This window comes from Astatotilapia calliptera, chromosome 1 (genome assembly GCF_964374335.1).
Source record: "Astatotilapia calliptera chromosome 1, fAstCal68.1, whole genome shotgun sequence".
In the NCBI taxonomy this organism is placed as follows: domain Eukaryota; kingdom Metazoa; phylum Chordata; class Actinopteri; order Cichliformes; family Cichlidae; genus Astatotilapia; species Astatotilapia calliptera.
This window is the reverse complement of record NC_137422.1, coordinates 6639784-6663682: the sequence shown is the minus strand read 5'-3', so window position 1 is coordinate 6663682 and position 23899 is coordinate 6639784. Positions and strand designations below refer to the sequence as shown.

General features: G+C 40.2%; 2 protein-coding genes across 4 annotated transcripts in view; both read right to left on the bottom strand.

Moving 5' to 3' along the window:
* Nucleotides 1-13541, bottom strand: part of pacsin3 (protein kinase C and casein kinase substrate in neurons 3) — a 34388-nt gene extending 20847 nt beyond the window's left edge. Inside the window, exons 1-2 of one of the 3 annotated variants that reach the window (XM_026154139.2) lie at nucleotides 13117-13508; nucleotides 9163-9260 (exon numbers count right to left, since the gene is read on the bottom strand). The gene's annotated coding sequence lies outside the window, so the exon portion shown is untranslated. Of the gene's footprint in view, nucleotides 1-4706; nucleotides 4725-9162; nucleotides 9261-13116 lie in introns of those variants that run through there. The other 2 variants (XM_026154211.2, XM_026154287.2) reach the window with 2 other exon arrangements.
* Nucleotides 13542-13722: 181 nt separating this feature from the next.
* ero1a (endoplasmic reticulum oxidoreductase 1 alpha) lies at nucleotides 13723-23551 on the bottom strand. Its single transcript, XM_026154011.2, has 15 exons — nucleotides 23226-23551; nucleotides 22346-22465; nucleotides 22173-22256; nucleotides 21802-21843; nucleotides 19965-20041; nucleotides 19528-19601; nucleotides 18834-18954; nucleotides 18380-18441; nucleotides 18256-18282; nucleotides 18091-18183; nucleotides 17745-17991; nucleotides 16104-16173; nucleotides 15537-15623; nucleotides 15291-15427; nucleotides 13723-14668 (listed from the first exon to the last, which is right to left on the bottom strand). Exons 1-15 carry the CDS (start codon nucleotides 23301-23303, stop codon nucleotides 14608-14610), a joined length of 1380 nt encoding a protein of 459 aa, XP_026009796.2. The 5' UTR covers nucleotides 23304-23551; the 3' UTR covers nucleotides 13723-14607.
* Between the last annotated feature and the right edge of the window lie 348 nt (nucleotides 23552-23899).

Genomic DNA, 23899 nt, shown 5'->3' with positions numbered 1-23899 from the left:
GCTTTCCCATACATCCACTTCCTCCGTGTTATCCTCCAATTGGACAAAACCCTTTGTCAAGGCCAGGCGGTTTCCTGTTGCAGATACAACAACTTGTCAAACACACCATTACTCGAGGCCTAGCGGCTCACTTAACCTCAACACAAACTCAAATCTCACCTCTTGCTAAAAGCTAAAAGATTCGTGTGCCACATTTTGGTCTGCAAGCAGCTAATGCCAATGTAATAACTGATACACAAAACATACATAACCTTTCAAACGGTCAGACCAGTCCAAAGAGTTTAGACCATACCCATCTTTACAAACATTATAAACAAAAACAAACTCTATGCATTAAAAATGAGAAGGAGCATGGCATGAGGGGGTTCAAAGTGGAGAGGCCCTTTACCACACTACTTGCAGCACCCATTACCCAGGGCTTGTGGGTCAGACCACAGACATCTTCAAATTTAAATTCCATCTGGATCTACAAAACACTAAGCAGCAATCTCTGGGGTACAAGCCTCCGTGGACAGTTTCCTCAGGGTGTTTTAACTGGCAGGTGGACACCTGCAGGAGTCAACTGCTTAGTTTACGAATCAGAATGAGTGCACTGGACCTCCCCACCCTGTCTGTGGTGTTTTTAATGGAAGGATCTAACACAGAACGTGACTTGCATGTTGCAGTCAGAGTTTGTGGATACAACTTGTTGCTCGATCTGATATTGCCATGTTGGTGCCATTCCTGGATCAACAACACTAATATTAGTCCAGACTCAACAATGCAAGTGACCAGTCACACTAGTGATGTCACAGTTTTGCGATGTGGAAACATCATCCCATGACACATCAAAAAATAACCCTAACTATAGCCCTATAACCATAACCACAATCATAACCCAAACCCTGATCCTAAACCCCCTAAGTTCTGTAAGTTGCATCTTGCAACTATAGCATGTTGGAGTTATCTGTACACCTGGAGTGGCCACGGATTACAAAACACCTTCTCTGGTAGTTCCCACTGCAATAGAAAAGTATGAACTCAAAGAGCTTTATTGTCAAATAAAATATTGTATTTTGACACTTAAATTAAAGTTTTCGTACAATGCAGCTGAATGACATGTTGGTGTTAAAGTTAGAAATAAACACAAAGAGATCAGTTGTAAGACACAACAATGGGGAGATGTAGATGAAGAGAAAGGGCTGCCAATAATGAAGCCTGATTTCAATAAATAACTGCCTCTTTTCTAAAGACAAGTAAAATAACTATATAAATGAACTGTAACTAGTTTAAAGAGATTTTTCCCTAAACCATTTACTATGTGCATCATTTTCTAGAAGTTTGATCACTGTTTGAATATTTTCTCTGTGAGACCATGCTCTACAAGTTCGACTTGACAAGACTGAGAGGTTCCGGATTATTTTTCCTCCTTCCTGAGTCTCACATTGTTCACTCTCACCGTAAATAACTCCCAATGTGTCAGTGCTGGGAGCAGACCAGTGCTAAATTAGGTGCAGAGTACAACAGTAGCCTTGGTGAGATCTGCAGGGAACAATGTGGGAGTGAACATAAATTAGCTTTGCAGTTTTGCCAGTTATGCAACAACGGAGTAGCAAGCCTTCACTTAGGGCAGATATCTGAGTTAACCGTGAATAAAAAGGACATAGCTCTCATATGTAATTGTAGGTGTGTCCGACTGTGTGTAGGGGGTGTGGTGTGTCTGAGGAGAGTGACGTTCCAGATTAACCAAAAGCTGATGATCCAAAAACACACCGTAACACCACACCTCCCACACATTTAATCCACATCAGGCAGTGAGTGAAATCAACAAAAGGATAACCGTGTATATGAGTGTCACTGCTGAGTGTTAAGTATGTCAATAACAGCAGAGGCATCTGCCACCAGCGTGCTGGGACATGAGGCACTATGTGAAAATGGACTTGGCCCTGGATTGCCAATTACTGCTTCTTTGGAAGTTCAACAGAGGCTTAACCAAAACAGCTTTATGATGGAGGGCATGACAACATGACAGTAGTCAATATTGTAGAGCCTCAAAATGGTTGTAGAGCTTGGAAAATTTTGGTGGGAGGACTGAAGAGGTTATTTCACATGTTTACAGGTTGACACCAGAATTTGTGCAACATGCTCAGCAGATAGTTGGTAGAGATGAGGAGCATTTTGAAATACATTTTAGTCCAAAAAGTTACAACATTCATGTGGTCTAAAGAGAACTGCTTTTAGGTAGGGGAGCACAGAGCAGCCTGCTAATAAAGGCTTTTTATATTTTGCTTCTAGTGTTTTAATACTATGCCCAACCTTGTATCATCCAACAGTAAACGATGATTTGAATCAGTATTTTATTCCTAAATGAAACTTTGCCAAACTGTTAATCACATCTAACCAGTGTGTATTTTAAACTCAGCCCAAACTTTAAACTAGAATTAACCTAAACCATTTATGTTTCTGCTCTTTCACTTCTCTTCTTTTAAAATACACACACACACACACACACACACACACACACACACACACACACACACACACACACACACACACACACACACACACACACACACACACACACACACACACACACACACACCTCTGATTACCACTGGGACCACTGTTGCCTTCACCTCCCACATCTTCTCTAGCTCTTCTTAGTTCTTGGCAGGAACAATCTTCACGTGTTCCTTCTTCCCGATGTTGCTATTACTTGGTATAGCTAAATCTATTACTATAATCCTCTTCCTCTGCTTGTCCATCACTACTATGGCTGGTTGGTTAGCCATCACCAGTTAGTCGTTGGGCATTTTTGCATAGCCTTACATGGGGTTTTGTCTGGTGTTGGCGACCCCGTCTTGTGTTCTTGTGCTGCCATGATTAGTGCTTCTGTGCTGTCTTTCAGTTCATCTTTGTTCAGCCATTAGTAGAATTTCTTGATATCTGCCACTTCTTCTATCTAGCGCTGGTAGATACCGTGCAGGGGCCTGTCCTTCCGTGACAGATCCTTGTCTTGCTCCTCCTTTCCCCCCCCTCTGGGGTGTGTATGAATATGTGGATGTTAATCAGTTTCAGCTGCTTTGGCGACTAGGGTCAGTGTCACTACTAGTAGTGTGAGGCGATACCTAGACCCTACAGAGGTTGCAGAGGCCAACTTAGTGGCCGAACAATCACAATGGCACATCAATACATGCCATTTCTAGAAGGTTTGCTGCCAGAGTTACTCTAGGAGAGCTGGACAGAGCCATAAGGGTCTTGAACCATCAGCAGGACTGATATTTGTTCCTTTGTGCAAGGAGGAATTGGATGAGCACTGCCAGAGCTACAAAATGACCTCCAGCAGGCTACTGGTATAAATGTCTTTTGTTAAATTTCATTTCTAAAACTAAGTCAGACAGACACAGTGAGCATTGGAAGGAAGATCCCATAAAGTCTCAGGAGCGTGTCTGTGTCTGTATACAGCAGTCACACATTACCCACAACCTACATTAAAGGGATTAGACTGTTTAGTCTAAAGCAGGCAGACAGACAGACATTATTAGCTGGACACAGTAACCTGTGCTGAACATACCATTACTAGGGATTGGTACTAAGAACTTGTATTATACTGTTACTGATTCTGTAAGTCTTTGGGTAGTTGTTTACATCTGAAGCAGTGCTTGTACAACAAAGAGTCACTGTAGCTACCTGGTGTATGGAGGACATGTTTCATTTCATGAACAAAATAAACTTCAATCCATAGAGGAAAAAGATGGAAAATTCCACATACCTAACATGAGACTTTCTAAGTAATTTCCTGTGATTGGTCCATGAGGATTTAGAGAGGTCATAGATCCTGAATGATCCATGTCAGATGAGTGTGTTTGGTTTATGTGGCGAGTTCATTTGACCCCTTCATCTGGCTGTGGTTGTGTTGTTTGAGAATGTTTACTTGCTTCTGGTCACTTATCGTGAACTTGGGTTCAATCCCCTCAGTGCGAGCCAATTCACAAACACAGGGAAAACAGACCAATTCTGCTGAACTGCAAACAGTATAGTCCGACAGTGAAGAGGGTTTTTCAGAGGTTACATGAGTAGTGAGTTTGTACACCCACAAGACAACAAAATGTGTGCCATATGCTCTCAAACAAACAGATTTGTTTATGATAACTGCCAAGAACTTAGCTTCTACTCTTTCTGATAACTTGCTCAGATGACAGATTTTTTTTGTATTGGCCAATTGAGATTTCTTGATTACACACACACACACACACACACACACACACACACACACACACACACACACACACACACACACACACACCATTACTGTTACAAAAGTGGAAACCCATATTAAACATTAACCAAGTAACATGCTATGAGGTTTGTGTGTGTAGTTTCTATGAGCCAAAAGTTCACTATAATCCCCTTTTCAACTCGTGGATTGCTATCAAAGTAAAAAAAAGACAACAACAAAAAAAAAAACAGTTCTGGCAGTGAGGACATAAGCCCCACCCACCTGCCAGTCAAACCCTTTGTTTACAGGGTGCAGCCAATCCCAAAACTAAGGGTAAAGAGAAAGAGATACTAAAACTGTTTATTTCAGATAACGAATAAACTTTGGTGTTTTCCCAAGGCACAGTACGAGTTAAATAAGGATTATTTTGAACAGTAAATCATGCAAAGCTACTCTGGTAGAGTCTAAGAATACAATTTGGCTCTGCTTTATAATAGGGCATAATTACTTCTGGGCAGATCCAGGCGAGTTGTTCCCTCATTGAAATGTTTTGAAAGATGTCTTCCATCGCAGCTGAAAGAATGTTTTGTCAGAGTGGCCTCAGGCTCAGTTTTTCATTTAGTTTTTCCATTAACCACCTGAAGGAATCCAATCCTTGATCTGAAACAGGGCAGCAGACCGTCAGGCCTGACCTGCACAGAACAGCAGGACTGTTGAAAGAGAGCAAAAGTGATGGGAGCCACAAAGCTGTTAAAGACTGAAACACAAGAGACATGAGTGTCACAAATGTGACAGACGAGCAATAAGATGCATCCGCAAGATGAACACTGTTCTTGATAAGCTTAGCAAATTTCAAATGTGACTTAAGACAGATGTTTTTGAACTACTCAAAACACAGAGCAGCTAGAAATAGGTTTACCACAACATCACACACAAGAACTTTTTGATGTGGTTTCTACAGCACAGCAACAAAACTCATAAAGCATGTTAGGCCGGTTTGTCAAGCATGATGAACCAAGCAGAAGTGCACATGTGAACAAAACATGGATGCAGTCAGCCAAATAAATCAATCACATATCAAATGACACCAGCAATAAAAATCTACACCTCAACTTCTCCTTGTGCTTCTGTCCTAAGGCATCCGTCTCACCACACAACTCTTAAACATCAGTCATTTTATCCTTCAATCCATTATTTAGAGAACAGGTCTGGTTCATCTTTGATTACTGACAAAATGGAGGGGAAAAAGAGAAAAAGTGCCACAAGAACAAAAAGGGTCCTACTAATAATAATAATTTTTAAAAAATTCTTAAATGTGTCCCCATTTCTGGAAAAGGTTAACTTGTGCCAGCAAGAATGAGTTTAATCTCTTAATGAATCTCTGCGACATGCCTTTCTTTCTTACTACAACTTTTAAATAACTTTTGTCAAAACTTCTCTTTATCATCTGGCTCATATACAAATGCGATGCATACTTCAAAAGCTTGAGAGCTGCTACTGCAAGCAGTAACACTACCGCTGCAAAATACAGCTGGAATTGTTGCTTGAAGGGGTGCCAGTTGCTGTTGTTTCAAGCGTCCTGTATTTCATTTGAATCACTACATTACTGCAATAAATTCATAGATGATTCACAGATGCATCACATTGTCCATTCTCAGTGTTTTTCATTTCAACAGCTTGAAATCCATTCTGGTTCTGAAACGGCGCTAAGTCAGAACTAGCTACAAACCAGCACTGAAGAACTTGCTCGATTTCCTATTTGGATTTAGTCCGTCTTGGTCTCCCCTGTCTCTTCAAGTAATCCCAGACTGACTTCACGATGCCAAGATCAGGGCAGACCATCTGTTGCTGGCCTCTTTGTGCTTCATGTGGCTAAGGGGTAAGGTTGGTAGGTAGGTAGGTAGGTAGTGTATTGTTTGAAGAATTTCAGAGCAAGCCGTTATATTGTCCAACTAATATTTCAGTGTGGACCAATGCGGTGGACCAAAAGTTTGACGTTACCATCATATATGTATAAAGTAAACTTTCAGAGTGACTATATATTAAACTGATGTGATGAATACAACACTTGATTCTGATGGGGTAGAAGAAAAAATACATGGACTGGACACACAGCGGTTACAACTGACATTCAAAGCACAACAAACACAAAAAAAAGTGGCAGAAAGCACTAAAACACACATTTAATCTTTCAATTTTATCAGCTGGTACATTTAAGCTTCACTTTTTAGCACACCTCAGACTTGTAATTTAACATAAATCTATGAATAGTGAGTGATAGTTAAGTTGATTTTTTATTTTATTATATAACTCTATCGTAAGTGCTGCCATCCACACAGGGACTCCTCCATAATTTTTTTCATAGGGGTGGCCATATGGGGCCACTAAAAATATTGGTTGCGCCCCTGCATCCATAACTTCTTCAATCCTGTCAGTTAAATAAACACCATTTCTAAGTACCCTGATATAAATTTAGCTGAGCTCAGTGAGCTGTGAAACAGGTGACTGCAAATTGAACCCACTGATAAAAGGCCAACATGGAAGTGTGTGAACTATTTGCCTTTAGAAAGCAGGGGGCTGTCACACCGTGTGCTGCAGGAACAACAGTCAAAACCACCTGAAAAAGCCTATGGAAGAATTCAGGGTGTCCACAGCTCATGATCTGCTTATCAGTTAAATTAAAAATAAGATACCAGTGGAAACAACACTAACAGTGCCAGCACCGGGACCCTTCTTTCTGTGCTTGGTAAAACAACAGCAAATTGGTGTTGGTGGTATTAATAATAACAACTGTAACAAAAAACATTTCCCAGGGGTCACAAAGATTAGTAGCCTTGCCAGCTAATTCATCACATCCCTAGCTACAATAACTTCTGTTACAAAGCAGCTGTTTTTTTTTTCCTTCGTTTCTTTTAAAATCATAAACACCATTATACACTTTGATGAAAACCCAAGAAAGTAAGAAAGATTAGATATCTCTAAGCCTAGACCAGACTGCTCATTAGTTTTTCCTTAGTTTATTTAATTTTTTATACAGAGCACCTCTGTTGAGAAGCACAGCAATCAGTGACAAAAAATGGAAAAATCATCTCATCCAGTACACAATCTATTGACCTGTGAATCTAATGTGTCCCTGCTAAAGAGGTGGGTGATGGGAAGAGAGAGAGAGACAGAAGGAGATTCTGGTTGTTGGTTTTTAGAGAAGTGGGTCAGACTAGTGAGGAGGAGGGGAAAGAGCAGCTGAGGGAGGGATGAGATAGAGAGGCAGGTCCAGACCTCATAAGCCCCACTGGAAAACTCATGGCCACTAATCTGATTAATGTAAACCAACAGTTTCCCTGCAACAGTGCCAGGGCTATATGCTCCTACACATGAAGCCTGGGGAGGCCCACGCGACCACTAGTCTGAAAGCTCGTCTGCATTCCAGCTACGTCTCAGTATGTGAGATTATGCACTGTAGGTTCACGAGGACCCGGAGGCTTTAAACCTCTAAAAAGAGGAGCACTTGGAGATTCTTCTCTGCTCCAGTTCCTGCCAGCAGCTGGCTGCATATGAGAGCCTGGGAACTAGCTGTGTATCAGACCACTGCTGTGTGATTCTGAGCAAAATGAGAGACTGTTTAAAGAAAGAAAATGTTAACCATGCTCACAGTGATTACATAATAATTGCTGTTGGCAACAATAAACCACAATATGGGATACTCTGAAAGTCATCACGTTTGGCTTTAATAAACAACTATCTTTAGCTTGAAATGGCTACTGAGGACAAATCAGGAAGTCAAATATTTCTCTCCCCCCCCCAAAAAAAAGTCTGAAACAAACAAACAAAAAACTTATGGAACTTTTCTCCTTACAGTGGAAATTTACATTTGGAAAAACTAAAAGGCAAAACTGGTCCTAAAAGCAAGCCTAGACTTAAAATGATTTCCCTTTATAGCTGATTTCCACTTATGACAAGTGTGTGATGTTTGAGTATTTATACAGAGTCGCTTAAATTAAACCCTAGACTAAAGGAAGATAATGGCACGGTTGTTTTAAGTGACAGATGGGTGCCGTTTCATCATGTTTAGCTTTCAGTTTAAAACAATAGTTGTTCAGCCTGTTTTTTGCTTCACAAGTTTGTATCACAATGAAATGCAGATTTAAATTATGCTAGCTATTAGCACTACTTAGCTGCCCAGCTAAAATTTCATGGTCATGTCAGGTTTAAAAAAAACAAAACAAAAAAAAACAAAACAAAACACAACAGCAGCCCCCCCCCCCCCTAAATGCTAATCTCCCTAAAACAGGACTTTTCACTTTTTAAAGACAGTTCTAGATGCTTTCTGTTCATGTCAGTACTGTTTGACTTGATAAGAAAATATCTTCTCAAGTCATTCGTGTGAAGGCATTAAAATGTACAGTTTAGCACAAAGCCTCTAAACATGAAGGAAACAAGCGGCCATGGTTGTCACTAACGTTTGGACGGTGAACGTGGGAAGTGTTCAGCGTATTTCTCTGTCAGGCTGTCAGACTGCTAAACAACTTAACAACTTCTGCTATACCAGCACACCCATGACTCCAGCAAAGAATAGCTTAAGTTTGCATGTGGCAACACTAAAGAGGCATCTCCACAAAATAGGAATCATTTAAAGAAAGGTGGGACGAGAGGTGGTTGACTCTTACGCAACTTTTAAATGTGTAGTTTAATTTTTTTGTCTTCACTCATTGAGCTGATGCGTTTCTAATGTCTTCAGACTTAAAGAGATATTGTGGAGCTTTGCAGGGCTGCAAGCAGATACCATCAACAAACTGAGTGGATTATGTGTAGGAGTCGGGTGGAAGCTACTGACAGATGAGACAGAGAGCAAGCGCAGCATGTTAAATGTTACAGGGGCACAATGGGCATGATTATGAATAGTGTATATCCAGCACACAAACCACACACTGTTCCCATACGGAGCCCAGAGCGACAGCAAAACTTACCTTATGAGAGACGAAAAAAAGAGATGGACAGATGTCCAAACAGAAGACGGCCTCCGTCTCCGCAGGTCTGAGAAACACAGAGGGGCAGGAAGATCCCACTGGGGCAGAAGCAACAGCAAAGGGAGAACACACACAGAGACAAAGAGAGAGGGGTTTGTTAGCAAAGCAGCAAGCAGTTAGTTAGCTAGGCAAGCTGCCTGTTATATCGGCCCGGTGCTGGCTGGAGGGTAGCACATTCTGGGAGTCACAGTGAAATACCACACAGAGTGTGTAGTTGAGGGTTAATGAAGCAGGTAGAGAGCAGCAGCCCCTGTAAAGGGAGGCCAGAGCAGTTAACTCATACCTCTGCCAGAGTACCAAGTTAGCAGCAGAGTGGCAAGTTGTTAAAAGACCACACCAGCGATTTTGCTTTGTTCAGACATACACTGTAAATTTCAACTTTTAAAAAAAGGTTTTTCCACCTTATAGAGACTTGAAAGCCTTTAAAAAAAAAAAAATTTATAACCCTGTGGTTAGTTGGTAACATTAATTACTACTTTAAGGAGAAAAAAAACATACCAGCCTAACACAAGGCTCTTTTGTAGAAGATTTTTCGACAGCAGCAAGCAATCAGAAAGCAAAGAAGTCTAATTATCCAAACAAGCAGGACTAGCTCTGTTTTGTTTAGTAACTCAGGACATTTAATCTCAGTTGTTGTGACATTTGTGATACAAAAAGTTGGTTATCACATCGACAGATGGTTGCAGCGACTGACATGCAGTTACTCTCTAAACCGCTCTGTTCTTTTAATAATCAGCAGATAAATCTAAATCCACATTTAGCCACAGCTGAAGATCGCTGGCACAGAAGATTAAACCTTTGTGTCGGATTCTCATCAGCTGCCACAGTTTGTGAACCCATTCATAAAAAACACAAAACAGTGGCTCTTTTTGGGTGCTTCCCAGTATAACTAGATATGTGACCAAGTTTCACTTCTGATGACAAATGCTTTAAGAGTCAGAGCTGAGAGCCCCATCCTCACCACTAAAAGCACAAACAATGAATACAGCTGATTAATTATGAGCACAGCTTCAAATAATTCACTAATGAGAGGTGGGATAGTAGTGTGAGGGCAGATCAAGCATAACTTCCAGTGATGGTGAATCATTTTCTGCTTCCACCAACCAGTCAAACGATACTTTATGGCCACGTCTCTCCAGATATAATATTTGAATAACTTCAGTAATTACTCAGAATACAATAGCACAAATCAGACTGAAGAGGTGAAAAAAAAAATCTAAGATCCTCACTGCCAACTAGACTAAAAATGAATCAAATCCATCATTAGAATATCGATTGGGTCAATACTGTGATGAAACCGGGAAATCGTCATTTCTTATCTTTAATCGATAATCTTGCCCCATCAATGTGTCTGTTGTGGTTCTACCCATTAACCTAACTTTCCAGATTTACGGGAATCATGCACATACACAATTATCTGTACAACTGTAATATTCCTTGTGAGTTCAGGTGAGTTCAGCTGTAAATGTTGGTAATTTTGATGAAAAATATTAACAGCGAGGAACCTTGTTTTTGTATTATGGTTCAAGAAAGACATGAAAACCTACAGAAAACGGAAAATGCCAACTGAGAGGATACAGTTCTCACTTTAATAGGTTTTAAAGTTATGCACTGATTACAAAGATTATAGCAAGAACACCTAAAAAGTGCATGTATCCTACGCAGCACTGTATTTTAATTTTCACTTTTGTAAGAATTGCCTACTCTAGTAAGAAGTACCTGCTAGATCACAGTAGATACACTGTAAAATAACAGTATGTTGTCAAATCTAGCTGCCAGTACTGTTATTTAACAGTGTTCATCCAAACCAAAACATCCTGTAAGTAGAAACAAATAGCCACACAGTTTGATGAAAGCATAGGGGTTCTCCATCTCGGGGAGGGGTCAGCAACCTTTACTATGAAAAGAGTCATTTTTAAGAACAAACATCACCGTCAGCAATTTGTGTGCAAAATGCAATCATGCATTTTGGCCACATTTCGCTTTCCCGCTCACTGACGGCAGTCCTGTACCGTCTGACAGCTGCTGCCTGCAGCCCGAGGCTCCGTGTCTAACCGACAGCAAACCATGTGACGCTTCTCTGGCAGTGAGAGGCAAGAGCAGAAAAAACGAAAGCAGATCACAGAGAGTATGGCGTTCCAGAGACTGAGTCAAAGAAAAGGACAACTCAGCCTTGTTCCCACACATACAGCTGTTCTCCCAGCTCACTTCTAACCAGACCAGAACCACATCACGGAGGCCATCCTGGTCTAAAATAGCCTCCGTGGCAGCTCCCTCCAGCTCAGCACGGAAACATAAAGCCTGCAAACGGGACGTAGGCCCTGGGAGTCTAAGCTCAATCTGTTGCATGCTGCAGGCAACACGACCGAAGATTAACCTGTTTCCCCTGCTGTTCACATTTGACTGCATGGAAGCACGCTTTCTAGAAAATTCAACCCAAGCATGAATGAATGCAGCTACAACAGGGTTTGTGAAAACAGAGCTGAAATGATAAAAGAAATCATCTATCAGCTAACAGGTTCATGCAACTTTCTTGATAAGTGATTCATCCTCCTGGTCTGCACGATAGAGCCACACGGAAATATTTCTACTGTCAACAAACTGACCTGCACTCTTTGCTTTTTGACTTTTTTGGGGGGGGAGGTCATCTTTTCAAGGAGTATGTAAGAACAAGTGATCTGACAGACTGGGAGGGAGTGAACAGTCTTTGTTGACATATCTCCTGTTTCCAAGAAATTCAACTTGTTTGGCAGGAGAGAGCTTGAAGGTGGGGGAGGTTCCTATAGCCTCCAAACTTTCTTCAGAGGCTCAGAAACAACACTTCATTAAAGTCATGAAGGTAAAGCAACAAAATTTATTATGATTTTGTTGCTCCTTTCTCCACAAGTTACTTCAAATCTTAATTCTCATGCTGGCAGATCACTGACACATTTTAAAATGCCTAAATCATCTTCTTTTACTCGCATGGACTTAAGTATAAATCATGTTCTTATACATATGATAAGCACTAGTAACCCGATTCCTGCACTCTTTTAGTGCAGGTTATGTTTACAGATGCAAATCAAAGTTTTTGGAACAGTAAATCTGACAACCATGTAACTGTTTCCCAAACTCAAATTCTCCATGCTAAGTTGACTTGAGCCACTGTATGCATATTTTTTTTTCCTCATGTAAAACATTAAACATATATATTTAACTGTTTCATTGCTAAAATTCTGTTGCTTCAGTCCTGTGGTTTGTCCCTAGTATAACTGGAGGAGCGCACTACTGGCACAGTTGTAAAGCACTTTAACAATGGACAAACTGAAAGGGGAAAAAGACTGCATAACTACACCTGCCATTGTCTGCATTTCTGTTATAACACTTTGCTAAAGCTGTGCCTGTGTTATTCATGTTTTTTTGGGCTCACTTACAGGTACTAATTAATATGAGCAACAACAACGGGCAGCAAAAGGGCAGAATTATAATAGCACAAAGTTAAAAATCTATTTAAATTACTACATGGTCTTAGCAGGTGGGGTGCTGCGTAAGTAAAGTAGAGAGTTTGGGGGGTTTTCTGCCCCCTGCTGGTCAAAAATCACCTGGTGCCGCTTTAAAGCGTAAGCTTACACATTTTGGTTGGGAATACGAAAAATGGCAAGTTTAATAGTCACTGCATGGATGTTTACATATTCATTACAGACGGTGTATTTCTGATTATACTTAGAGCTAGATTAATAATAACTAAAACTAGTCTATGAAATACACCTGGAAACATTTTGGGAAGACAAAAAGCAGACAATAAAACAGCAGCACTTCTTTCCAGTTGCTTGCATTGGGCAGTTTTCCCATCGCAAAGTGTTCTGTGTTCAGGGTGTGAACATGTGCAGACAGCAGGCAGGTGAGGAGCCTTACCTATTTCTCTCCGAGCCGGAGGAACAAACCAACACCAGATCCCCCTTGAGCTGCAGCCTCTCCCCTACTCTTTCACCACCTCCTGTCACGCTAACAGTAAAAAAACAAAAACAAATACTCCTTTTTTTAGGCTTCCACAAAGTGCGACATCTTGCAAGTTGTCTCTCAAGTCGTCCGTCGACCTCTCTCAGCCATTTACACTCCTCCAGCCACAGCACTGTTTCAACAAACTCCCATAATAACGGCGGGCTCGGTTCCTGCTCGGCTCGGTTAAAAAGAAAAGTAAAGTTATAGCCTGCACGCTGAGAGAAAGGGAAAAAAATAATGATAACGCTAATTAAAAAAGGAAAAGGAGCGCGTTTGTATTCCCTGGCAGGAACCAAACGCCGTCTGTGCTGGTAGGTGTACGGACGTGTCTTCCCCCCTCCGGTGCCTGCTGGCGTTTCTGTGTAATCAGATGCTGCTCACCACAATATCCATTCATCCTATTACAGGTTAACCCTTCACTGTCTGCGGGCGGCTGCATGCTGCCCTCCAGCGCTCTCACACATCCATCGCCGACTCTCTGACCAAGGCACTGAACACATAAGCGCAAACCACGCCCAATTACAAATACAAATATTCACATTTATTTAATAAAAAACAGCTTTGAATTTAGAACATTGAAAAATAATTTTAAAATTTTATTACCGTTTACATTTTCATAAAATGACTTTTATATATACATTTTAAATTTTAAATCTCCAAACTTATACACAAATACAATGTACAATCGGAATATTACCAACAGCATATAAATATTTTGGGGATCTGTGCTGAATGGTTTACAAAACCTTCCTCCCAGGTGGAAACAGGTTTCATTATAACTTCTGGACACGCACCTGAAAACCTGCGACTCTGAAAACAGAGGATGGCTGTTACGAGAATCAGTGTGATAATGAATTTTAAACGTTGGTGTCCATTCCTGTATAGTTTTCCTTTCGACATACTGCATATTTGTGGCCCGCATTCAATTTAGATTTGACGTTTCTCATCTATTTTCTTGACAAACAGCGCCATCCTCAGGAGCAAAGCATAATCCCAACAACACAGGTGTGAACAGGTGAGACAGAATTCTTAGCAGTCAGCTCCCAAACAGCAACTGAAGTGATTTCATTGATCAAAGCGCATTTGAAAATAGACAAGCACGTTTCTCCATCAGCAAAAAAAATGATACCACTTGAAAGAACATTAAACCATGCCACAAAGTGTCATTTTGTTTTTTGTTTTTTTAAATATGACTTTAGTTTAATTCAAAAGAAAGCAATGCATTATTTTAAGGAAAAATAAACACTTGGCTGATTAAAGCTGATCTTTCAGTCGACATTTCAGCAGGTTTAAGACAGTAGGAAAGATGGCAGTCAGTGGCCTGGGACCACAAAAGTGCACATGTTGAAATAAAGCCCCATCAGAGAGGAGTCAACAGGTGAAGGCAGACTCCTCTGGATGTCCTCACTGCTCCTCTGCTAACAGCACTCTGAAGTTCTTCAGCTCCCTGACGCTCGTGGAAATCCTGCGCAGGATTCAGGAGGACACAGTTAAAATAATAAGTACAAAATAATGAAAAAAATACTCCAGTATGTTTTAACTAATATTAAACCCAGTTTCTCTGCGAATATTATATTGTAGCCTCAATTTACAGAAAATTTAGGCAAGTTTTGCACTATTTTGATTTCATGTTGAACATATTTGTTTTAACTTTTGTTTTAAATGAGTGTGAATTTCCAATAAGATCAGTACTCACTTATGTAAGTTCCTATTATAGAGATAAACTTGTTCTAAAGTGACAGACTTAGGAGTTTGATATTGATTAAACTTACTTTTGTATTTACACACAAAGTAAGCATTTAGTAACTCAAATATCAGTCTAAATTTCCTGATAGCTCAAGCACTCAGCTCAAGAAGGAATTCGCAAAGGAGATGCATAGAAGGCTTCTGAATAATAAATGGCGCATGCTCATTTATCATATCCAAAAATCATTTTCAGGTTTTAAAAGTGCTTCAGATACAATAATAAACTAACGCGCAGGCAACAAAAGCTCTCCAAGGAGCAGAGTGGGTGTGAGCTGGAACTAAGGAGATTTTTTTAAATATGGCACATGTATGACTTGATGTCCACAGCCTCTCTCTCTGACCTTCCGAAGGCATTGAACAGGGAGACGATCTCCTGCCGGCTGAGCTGGAAACTGGGTCGCTGGTTACTGGATTTGGGCAGAGCTTCAATCTGTCGCTCTGAAAACAAAATCTTCAAGGCTGTGCCTAATCCCTGGGTCTGTGACACAAGAGAGGCAGCGATCAAAACAAACAAAAAAATCAAGTTCATCTTTACAAAAGAAGCGCTACAAGCTAACGAGAGGCACTAAGAGGAAAATAACAGGTACCTGCAGTTTCCCCCACAGGCGACACTTAAAGCACCCAACACAGTCCATGATCCTGGAGATGTTGAGGAAGGCCAGTCTGATATCCTCCTGACATTCACAGAAAACTCAGGTCATTTTAAATCTTGAAAGTTACCCACACAAATTAAAACTGCAACTCCAGTCAGTATTACTGTGTGTTTGCAGCAACCCTGCGTACACAAGATCACTCCCAGCAGCTTTGTTAATGCGATAAAAGGTTTCAAAGCATTGGCTTCCCCGTATCTCTGTATCTGCATTCACTCTGCAGCTAGAGCATTTTTTGATGCATCAATGTTTTTACAGCACAATTTCACGTAGAGTTCTAACTGGCGTGGCTAGAATACAACTGAATGCTTTTATGCAGTTAAACCAGAAGGTTAATTATAAATCATTTTGAATTTTATGAGCTCAAACAATCAACAATATGGGTGGGGAGCATTCTGAAAATATTAATTAACATCCCTGTGAATATGTAATCAGTTGGTGCATTACGTCCACAATATCAATAACTTAACAATAACTTCAGCAGAGTTTGAAACACTTGCTGACCTTCAGTTTGGCTGCTTCCTTTTCATCCCCAGCAAACAGAGAAGCCTCATCAAAGTGCAAAGGGAAAGATCTAGAAAAGAGGAGATGAACGTCATCAAAACATTGCATGGAAGTCCGTTTTTATTTTATTTATACAGCGCCAAATCACAACAAAAGTCGCTGCAAGGTGCTTTATATTGTAAGGTCGATCATACAATAATACTACTACTACTACTACTACTACTAATAATAATAATAATAATAATAATAATAATAATAATAATCTGCCGTGACCGGTTGCGGTAAAAAAAGGAAGACAGGATAAAAGACGTGCTGTGGAAGAAAGACAGAGATTAATAAAGAAAGAAGTGTGAAGTGCGAAGAAGTGACCAGAGTTAGTACAGTGTTGTATTATTTAATTTGTTTTTAGCTTTTATTGTTATTTCATTTGGACTTTTTGTTATTAATTTAGTGTAGTTTCAGTTAGTTTCAAGAGTACAATTTCTTTTTTCGGTTTAGTTTTTATTGTTTGAACTTGTTTAGTTTTTATTAGTTACAGTGATCACTAAAAAGACTAAAACTGCAAGGAGGGCATATGCCAGAGGCAAGATTTGGGGATATTGGTACAGGTGTAATAATATAAACACGCTGAACTTCTTGAAAGCAGTTGACTCACAGTTTATAATAAACACACCTATCCATGACTTATCAAGCAAGTTATAATGACATTTGTATTTCATTTTAGTTAGTTCTCAAAATCACTCCAGTTAGTTTGAATTTTTTCAAAAGTCTAGTTTTTATTTTATTATTATTTTTATTATTAGTGAACTACAACACTTTCTCACATCTAGTTGTAGTTTTCAGTTTATTTTTAGCTAACTATATTAACCTTGGCAGGGACTGTGATTAAACTGTTGGACTTTAAAAAGCATTGCTGTAAAACCACAGGTGTCATATGTCAAAATCTGTTGCCTACATTTCCCAGAGTGCAGAGTGCTAACAGAGCTCACTTCTTTCTAACACCACCCATCCACATCCACATGTTTACATTCATATCCATTTTGTGATGGTAAATGGTAAATGGCCTGCATTTGTATAGCGCTTTTCTAGTCCCTAAGGACCCCAAAGCGCTTCACACTACATTCAGTCATCCACCCATTCACACACACATTCACACACTGGTGATGGCAAGCTACATTGTAGCCACAGCTGCCCTGGGGCGCACTGACAGACATCACTGACACTGACAGTGATGTTGTCAATAAGCTATTTGACTCGTGCCAATTTCACTCTGGAGCATGACAGCGAGGGCAAGCGTACGGCCAGAGTCACAAGGAAAACTTCAGCCACGAGAAGTACAAGGACTCTTGCAGAAGTTGATCTGACCATCAAGTTGCCCTGATCTCAGCTTCATGGGTCAAATCCACAGCAGAACTAGGGCAAGATCTTCGAGCTGCACCTTGACAACCTGAGTGTAAATCTATATCAAATCAGGCATTTCTAATTAGTGCACTTTGAGTGAAATTAACTGTTAAAAAACACAATATGGTTGATCTTTCATTTATAGAACATGAATACTAGGTATCAAGAAAAAAAGGGCATGCTGTATTATACCTTTATTCAGGGAAAGTCTAACAATGATTGGTGTGGTCTGAGACCAACCTGGCCAGCTGCAGGATGTCCAGCAGCTGCTCCTTGTGTTTCTGGTCCTCCTCGGGTCTGCCCGTGTACAGCTGGAAGGATGACTGCTGGAAGAACGGCAGAACTTTAGCCAGTGCTCGCAGCTCTATCAGGTAAAGGAAGTAAAGGTTGCGGAGCCTCTTGGGCCCTTCGCCGACCGTCAGCTCCGAATCAAAACGCTGTCTGAACTCCGACACATTGTGACCCCACTTCTTCTGAAACCAGCTGTCTGAAGGAAAGAAGGCAATAAAAGTGAGTGTCAGTTATTTTGACTCTTCAGACAAAAGGAAAAAGAAAATGAACAAGGGCTGTTTTTTTTCTGCCTCACCATCCAGCAGATATCTGGCACTCAGGTGTACGTTAATGCTGGCGTGCAGACCTGAGACAAGCCGGAAAAAAGCCCTTTTCTCCACACACTGGCCTGAGAGAGAAAGGCAGAGAATTTATCGAAAACTCGACAAAAAGAGAATCTTAAGGTGTAGCATCAGCTTACCTTCCAGCCAGCTGTAGAAGGTCCTCGCTGCAAACAAAGTACGTGTCATCAGAAATGGAGAAAACAAAACAAAACTGCAATTGTTTTAGAAAAATGGTGAGATATAACACTGAAGAATTCCTACCTTCACTTCCTGGGCTGCTCTGGAATGAGGTGGGATTTAGTGGTCGTTTGATAGTATATGGTCTGAGAAGGACACATAAAGGTTTCCTTTTCATTACAGGGTGGTCACAGTGGTGGATGTTGATAGTAAACATGGCAACATGATGTCACTCTATATACAAATCATCCCTGTGAGCCAAAGCTCAGGCTTCAGACTATTCTGATGTCAGAGGATATAGATGTCCCTAACATGGTCACTGCGGACACCTCTATGGCTGTGGGCATTGAAGAGCCATCCGCCTGCTCCTCAAAACTTGGCTGAAAGTGAGCTAAAGCAATCAATTTCAAACAGGAGATGAAGTAAGAGGTAACAACCTCTAAGTCCCAGTGTGAGATAACTGGGGATTATTTTTGAACTGTGAATCACGCTAAAGTATAAACTACAGTCACTTATTTTGTGGGCTCTGAACGCTTACTTGAAACAGTTCTCCTCATAGATGCTGTTCCAGATCTGCCAGGCCTCTGGTCCTTTGTAGCCTGTGAAGCGTTCTGGATTCAGCAGCAAGTCGACATACTGGGAGTCTGGTGACTCTTCATCTGGAAAAGAGCGAGCCTTTATTCAGCTGCAAGTCATTATAATGAAAACATCTTTTTTTGTCAGCCACATGTGACAGAATGTAGCAGAGGGTGGTGGTGGAGGGGATTTATTCAGGAAAGAGGAGTTACCCACTAGCATTTCACAAAGGTTTTGGAGAAATGGATCCCTATGTTTCATTACATTTTCTACATGTTGCACCATCTTCTGTGTTGTAATTGCTTGAATCATGTTTCCTAAAACTACTCCTTGGAGTATGTTTTATAGTCAGTCCCAATACTGCTTAAACATAGCATTACATTCCCTAAAAATGTCTCTTGTAATCATATCCCCTTACCAAAAACAAGACATACTATCTATTCTTTATGTTCCCTTTCAGTTATGCTAAGCTAAATAATCTGTTATGTTTCCAAAACATTTTCATTCTTTAACTTTGTTGTTGACGTACACATGTTGCCTTACAATCTACAGCATTTGACTATCATATTTCTGCCTAGTGTCAATTAGCAATTATTTTTGGTAATCAAAATGTATCAAATTTGCTTCTTCCTTCATTCAGCTGGACTGAGACGTACCGTCAACCACGCAGAAGCGTTCTGCTTCGTCGTCATATTTGTTCCAGTCGAGCAGAGCCTCTCTGGTCTCAGCGCTGGGAACAAAAAGGAGAGCACTCAGTTGGCTTAGTTGTGCTCAACCTCAGTGTGGAGGTTCATAGGTCAGAAAAGAAAGTTAAATCCTACTTTGGTATCCCGCTTGAACGTGTTACCAGAAAATAATTTGAGTTATATATTAATGATTTTGTTCCCAATAGCAAAGATAACGAGTATGGTTCTTCAGGTTAAAGAAGCAGCTTTCACCCGAACTATGCCTTGTATGCTCACCACCCAACCGCCTTCCAGACAGTTTCATCCAATGCAGTGCACAATTTACTCAAAAGAACAGTCTGAATAAAAAATGTCAAAAAGTCACTTTTAGAAGAAGAAAAGAACTGAGCAAAATGAACGAGACTCACCTTAATGAGACATCTACAGCTCCCAGATGCTTCGCCTTCTCACACTCATCCTGCTGCTCGTTCACTTCTGCTGAATACTGAAACACACACACACACACACACACACACACACACACACACACAAACTTTAAATTTACAATTCTATGAATTACTGAGAAAATCTGAGGGGCAGCAAAGCTATATTCTATCAAACTTGCTGTGATGACTCATTAACAGCAGGAAGCTGAAAGTGAAAGTAACAAAACTGCTAACTGCTAACACAATACAGCAGATAAACCTGTTCACTTTAATGCCATGATGTAAAAATGTGATTTATTACATTTTTTTATAATACATGTCGAGCATTAAACATAGAAACGTTTTTTATTGTGGCAAAAAGGTGCTCTAGTGCACTAGCAAATAAAACTTTTTAGAATCCCATGACCTTTTTGTTTGTTTGTTTTAATTTTAAACATTACATCCTCCTGTAAAACCCACAACAACAACAAAATTAGTCTTTATAAAAAGCAAAATGTGCTACAGTACAGTACATTACATTTACAAAACTGTCACATTAGCAACAAATCCAGAAATATGGCCACACTGTGAGGATTTGTAGATTTAATGGATGGTATAAAATGTTTTTGGCAGCTGAGCAGCAGTGTGGATCTGTCTCTAAGCTAAAGGTAATAATAATAATAATAATAATAATAATATGGTTCAACTACGTTCTGCATCAGTGAATTTTTTTTAAATCTCAAAACTCTGAAGAAAATAAATGAAACCTTGACAATAGTTTCAATGAAGACCAGTTTTTTGTTGACTGTGTAAAGGTTTGATTAAATTGTGCTGTAGAAGCAGTCGTGACTCTTGTAAAAATTGTTAATGGGTGAACGGAAAGATGGACGGATGCTCAACGCAGCTAAAGGTCATCAGGTCTTCAACAGGATGAGTAAAAAAAGAAAAAAAATAGATAATTATGGGAAAGCGTGTCTTTATGCTGAGTTTGGGGGAGAGCTGTGAGGGGATTGCCATTTTGGATTTTCTTTTGTTTTTGCTTGTTTTCTTTTTGCACAAGTGACTCAAGCGATCCCTTTCACAATCTGAGAGAAATCTCTCAGGCCCTCTCTAAAGAATGAAGAAGCAACGCTTTTTTCCATAGACTTCATGGGATATAAAAGATGGATGTTCTGAAATGTAAAGGAAAACTCGGCAATGAAATAGAGTTATTTGCTCAGATTATGCTTTTTCTCACACGTGATTTTTGACATATAAATAATTCCATACAGATTCCTGCGTCTTTTTACAAAACAAGATGCTGACAGCAAAAAGGTTCAAGGCTTTACAGCAGCTCCTCTCTAACCCATCACAGTAGATGCACTCATCAATTAGAAGCTGTCTACACTATTTTTCCCCTGTAACTGGAAGAGACTGCACTGACTCGACACACATTGTTAATACTGAAGAATCTGCATCACCTCTTAATAACTGTATTTGAGTCGTCTGGCATTTATTTTCATGTCTATTTAAGCTTAATTTATAACAGTATTATAACAGTATGTTTGCACTGAAGCACCGCAGCAATTTCCTAATGTTGTAAACCCGCTCAACATTTGGCAATAAAACCCTTTCTGATTTCTGATTTCTGATTTCTTAAGTGATAAATTGCACGAGGGTGTGTTTACTTACTGTATGACTCCAGTTTTGATTCATTTCCAAAGTGACATTAATCCTCAGTAAACTTTACATATGGAGAAGGTAAACTGTTGTCAGATTTGATTAAATAAATGGGACACAAATAAAAAGACCATCTGAGTCGCAGCCAGTTTGTGCCACTTACTGATCCTGAGATACTCACCTTGTTGTGGGGAGCGGATCGGAGCCCCTCGGGCACCTCGTTCTGTGAATAGACAGTTTCAGTCAGTCTGATGTGACCATTTCTCCTCTTTCACCTGGAATTAATAGGTAATCTTTGTAGTTTTTTTTTTTTAATGATATTTAAATCTAGTCCACAGGTCTTTGCATTTACACTTGGTATTTAAATACACAACGGCTGCACCCTCAATTTAATCTTGATATGCAAAAGCAATTAGGTTGGTTCACAAGAAACAATGCCAATGCGCGGCTCTATCGTTATGAGTTATACAGACAGTGATCAGACATTAACAGCAGGTGGAATGGGGGGGCGTAAAAGTCTGTTTACAGCTGCTATATGAGGGTTAAACTCACAGGAGAGCAGGGCTGCACAGCACAGTCCCTCAGACCACACTCATTGCTGGCAGTCCAGAAAGGACACGGTTTATTCAGATTCACCTGCAGAGGATGGAAGCCAAACACACATTCAGAGTAACAGACCTCACCCACAGATGTGCGTATACGTATGTGTGGTGCATGAGTTGTACCTTGTAGAACCTAAAGTAATCAGACTCAAGAAGACTCTGGAGTTTTGGGAACAGCTGGTCATTGTTGAAGCGGTCGATGGTCTCCACATCACACGTGCAGTCATCCAGGTCGCCTGTCACCTGATGTAGAGGGAACAGGCAAACAGCTGGTTATCCAGTGTACAGTGTAGTATGCTCCTGAGAGCAAGCCGAAGTAAGATTGGAAAACACTGTAAAGAGTTTCAATAGTAGACTGTACTATTTTTATTTATTTTTATTCAACAGTCATTTTCCTTGTGGGGTCAATAAAGTATAGATCTGAATATCAATGTAATGTGTACACAAGAAAAATTCTTAAGTAATCAAAATATGAGGGGAATTAGACCATAGCACCTTCACTGTTACAAAACATGGGCAGGTTCCTCGCCTCCAGGGTGCTCAACTACAAAACTTGGTATTTATAAGCAACAACATCAGTGTGACATTACACAGAAATAAAGAAATTACTTACTGCCGATGCACATTTAATGCAGGGGCCTAGGCCAAACCACAATTGTTTTAACAGAACTGTATTGTTACTGATATTTTCACTGACGACAACAACAACAACAACAACAACACTAAGCAAATGTAAAAAACTCATTAAAATGAAATCAATACACAAGAAGTGAACTCCAGTTACTTGGTACTATCAAACCAACTTGACTTGGTTGTTGTTGTTGTTTTTTTGTTTCCTCCTACCATTCAAAATGACTTTGAGGCCATTGACTCACAGTCTGGAATTTTAGGGTAGCCATAAAAACCGACACTCATGTAAAATGAATCAGTACAAGTTACCTGTAACCCGGTCAAATAATCCCACCAATGTAGGAAGTAAGTCAGAACCGCGTCCAGCACTCACCTGACAGAAACACCTGCACTCTGCGTATCCGGACACCTCGAGGAGAAGGAGGAGGGGGACGATGACCACCAGTTTCATGACGACCCTTCTTGTTTCCACGGACCTCTGCTTGACAAACTGCAGCTTCTCTCTGTAGCTACGTGTGAATGAAAGCAGCAGCAGCAGCAGCTGTGAGGAGGAGGTGATCTGCTGTCAGCTTCCTGGTTATTTCCTCATTTCCAATCCGCTACGTGCAATACGTGACGACCCGACCATCAGCAGCAGCAGCTTTAATCACGTATCATCACACCGACATCACTCCAGTGCTGCCAGTGTCTCCTCTTTTTAAACACTTTGGTATTTGTAGGTATTTAAACGCAGGGGAATTTTTGCTTCCTGTTCGCTCACAAAACCATCCGACTGGAACTCACAGCGAGGCTCACATGGAGGCGATTCGCTGTTTTTTTTTAGATAGCCTCAGGAGAAAAAAAATGATATTAAAAAAGCTGAATTCAATGTGACATACATGACGTATTATAATACACAGGAATAAAAAAACAACGTAATAAGCTGGATAAATGTATAGTTTTTTTTTTTTAAATAGAGAGATAATGTGATATGTGTTTTAATAAAAATGTGAAGAAACAACAGTGCATATGTATTAATAACTACACTCAGTACGGCCCACATTGTAC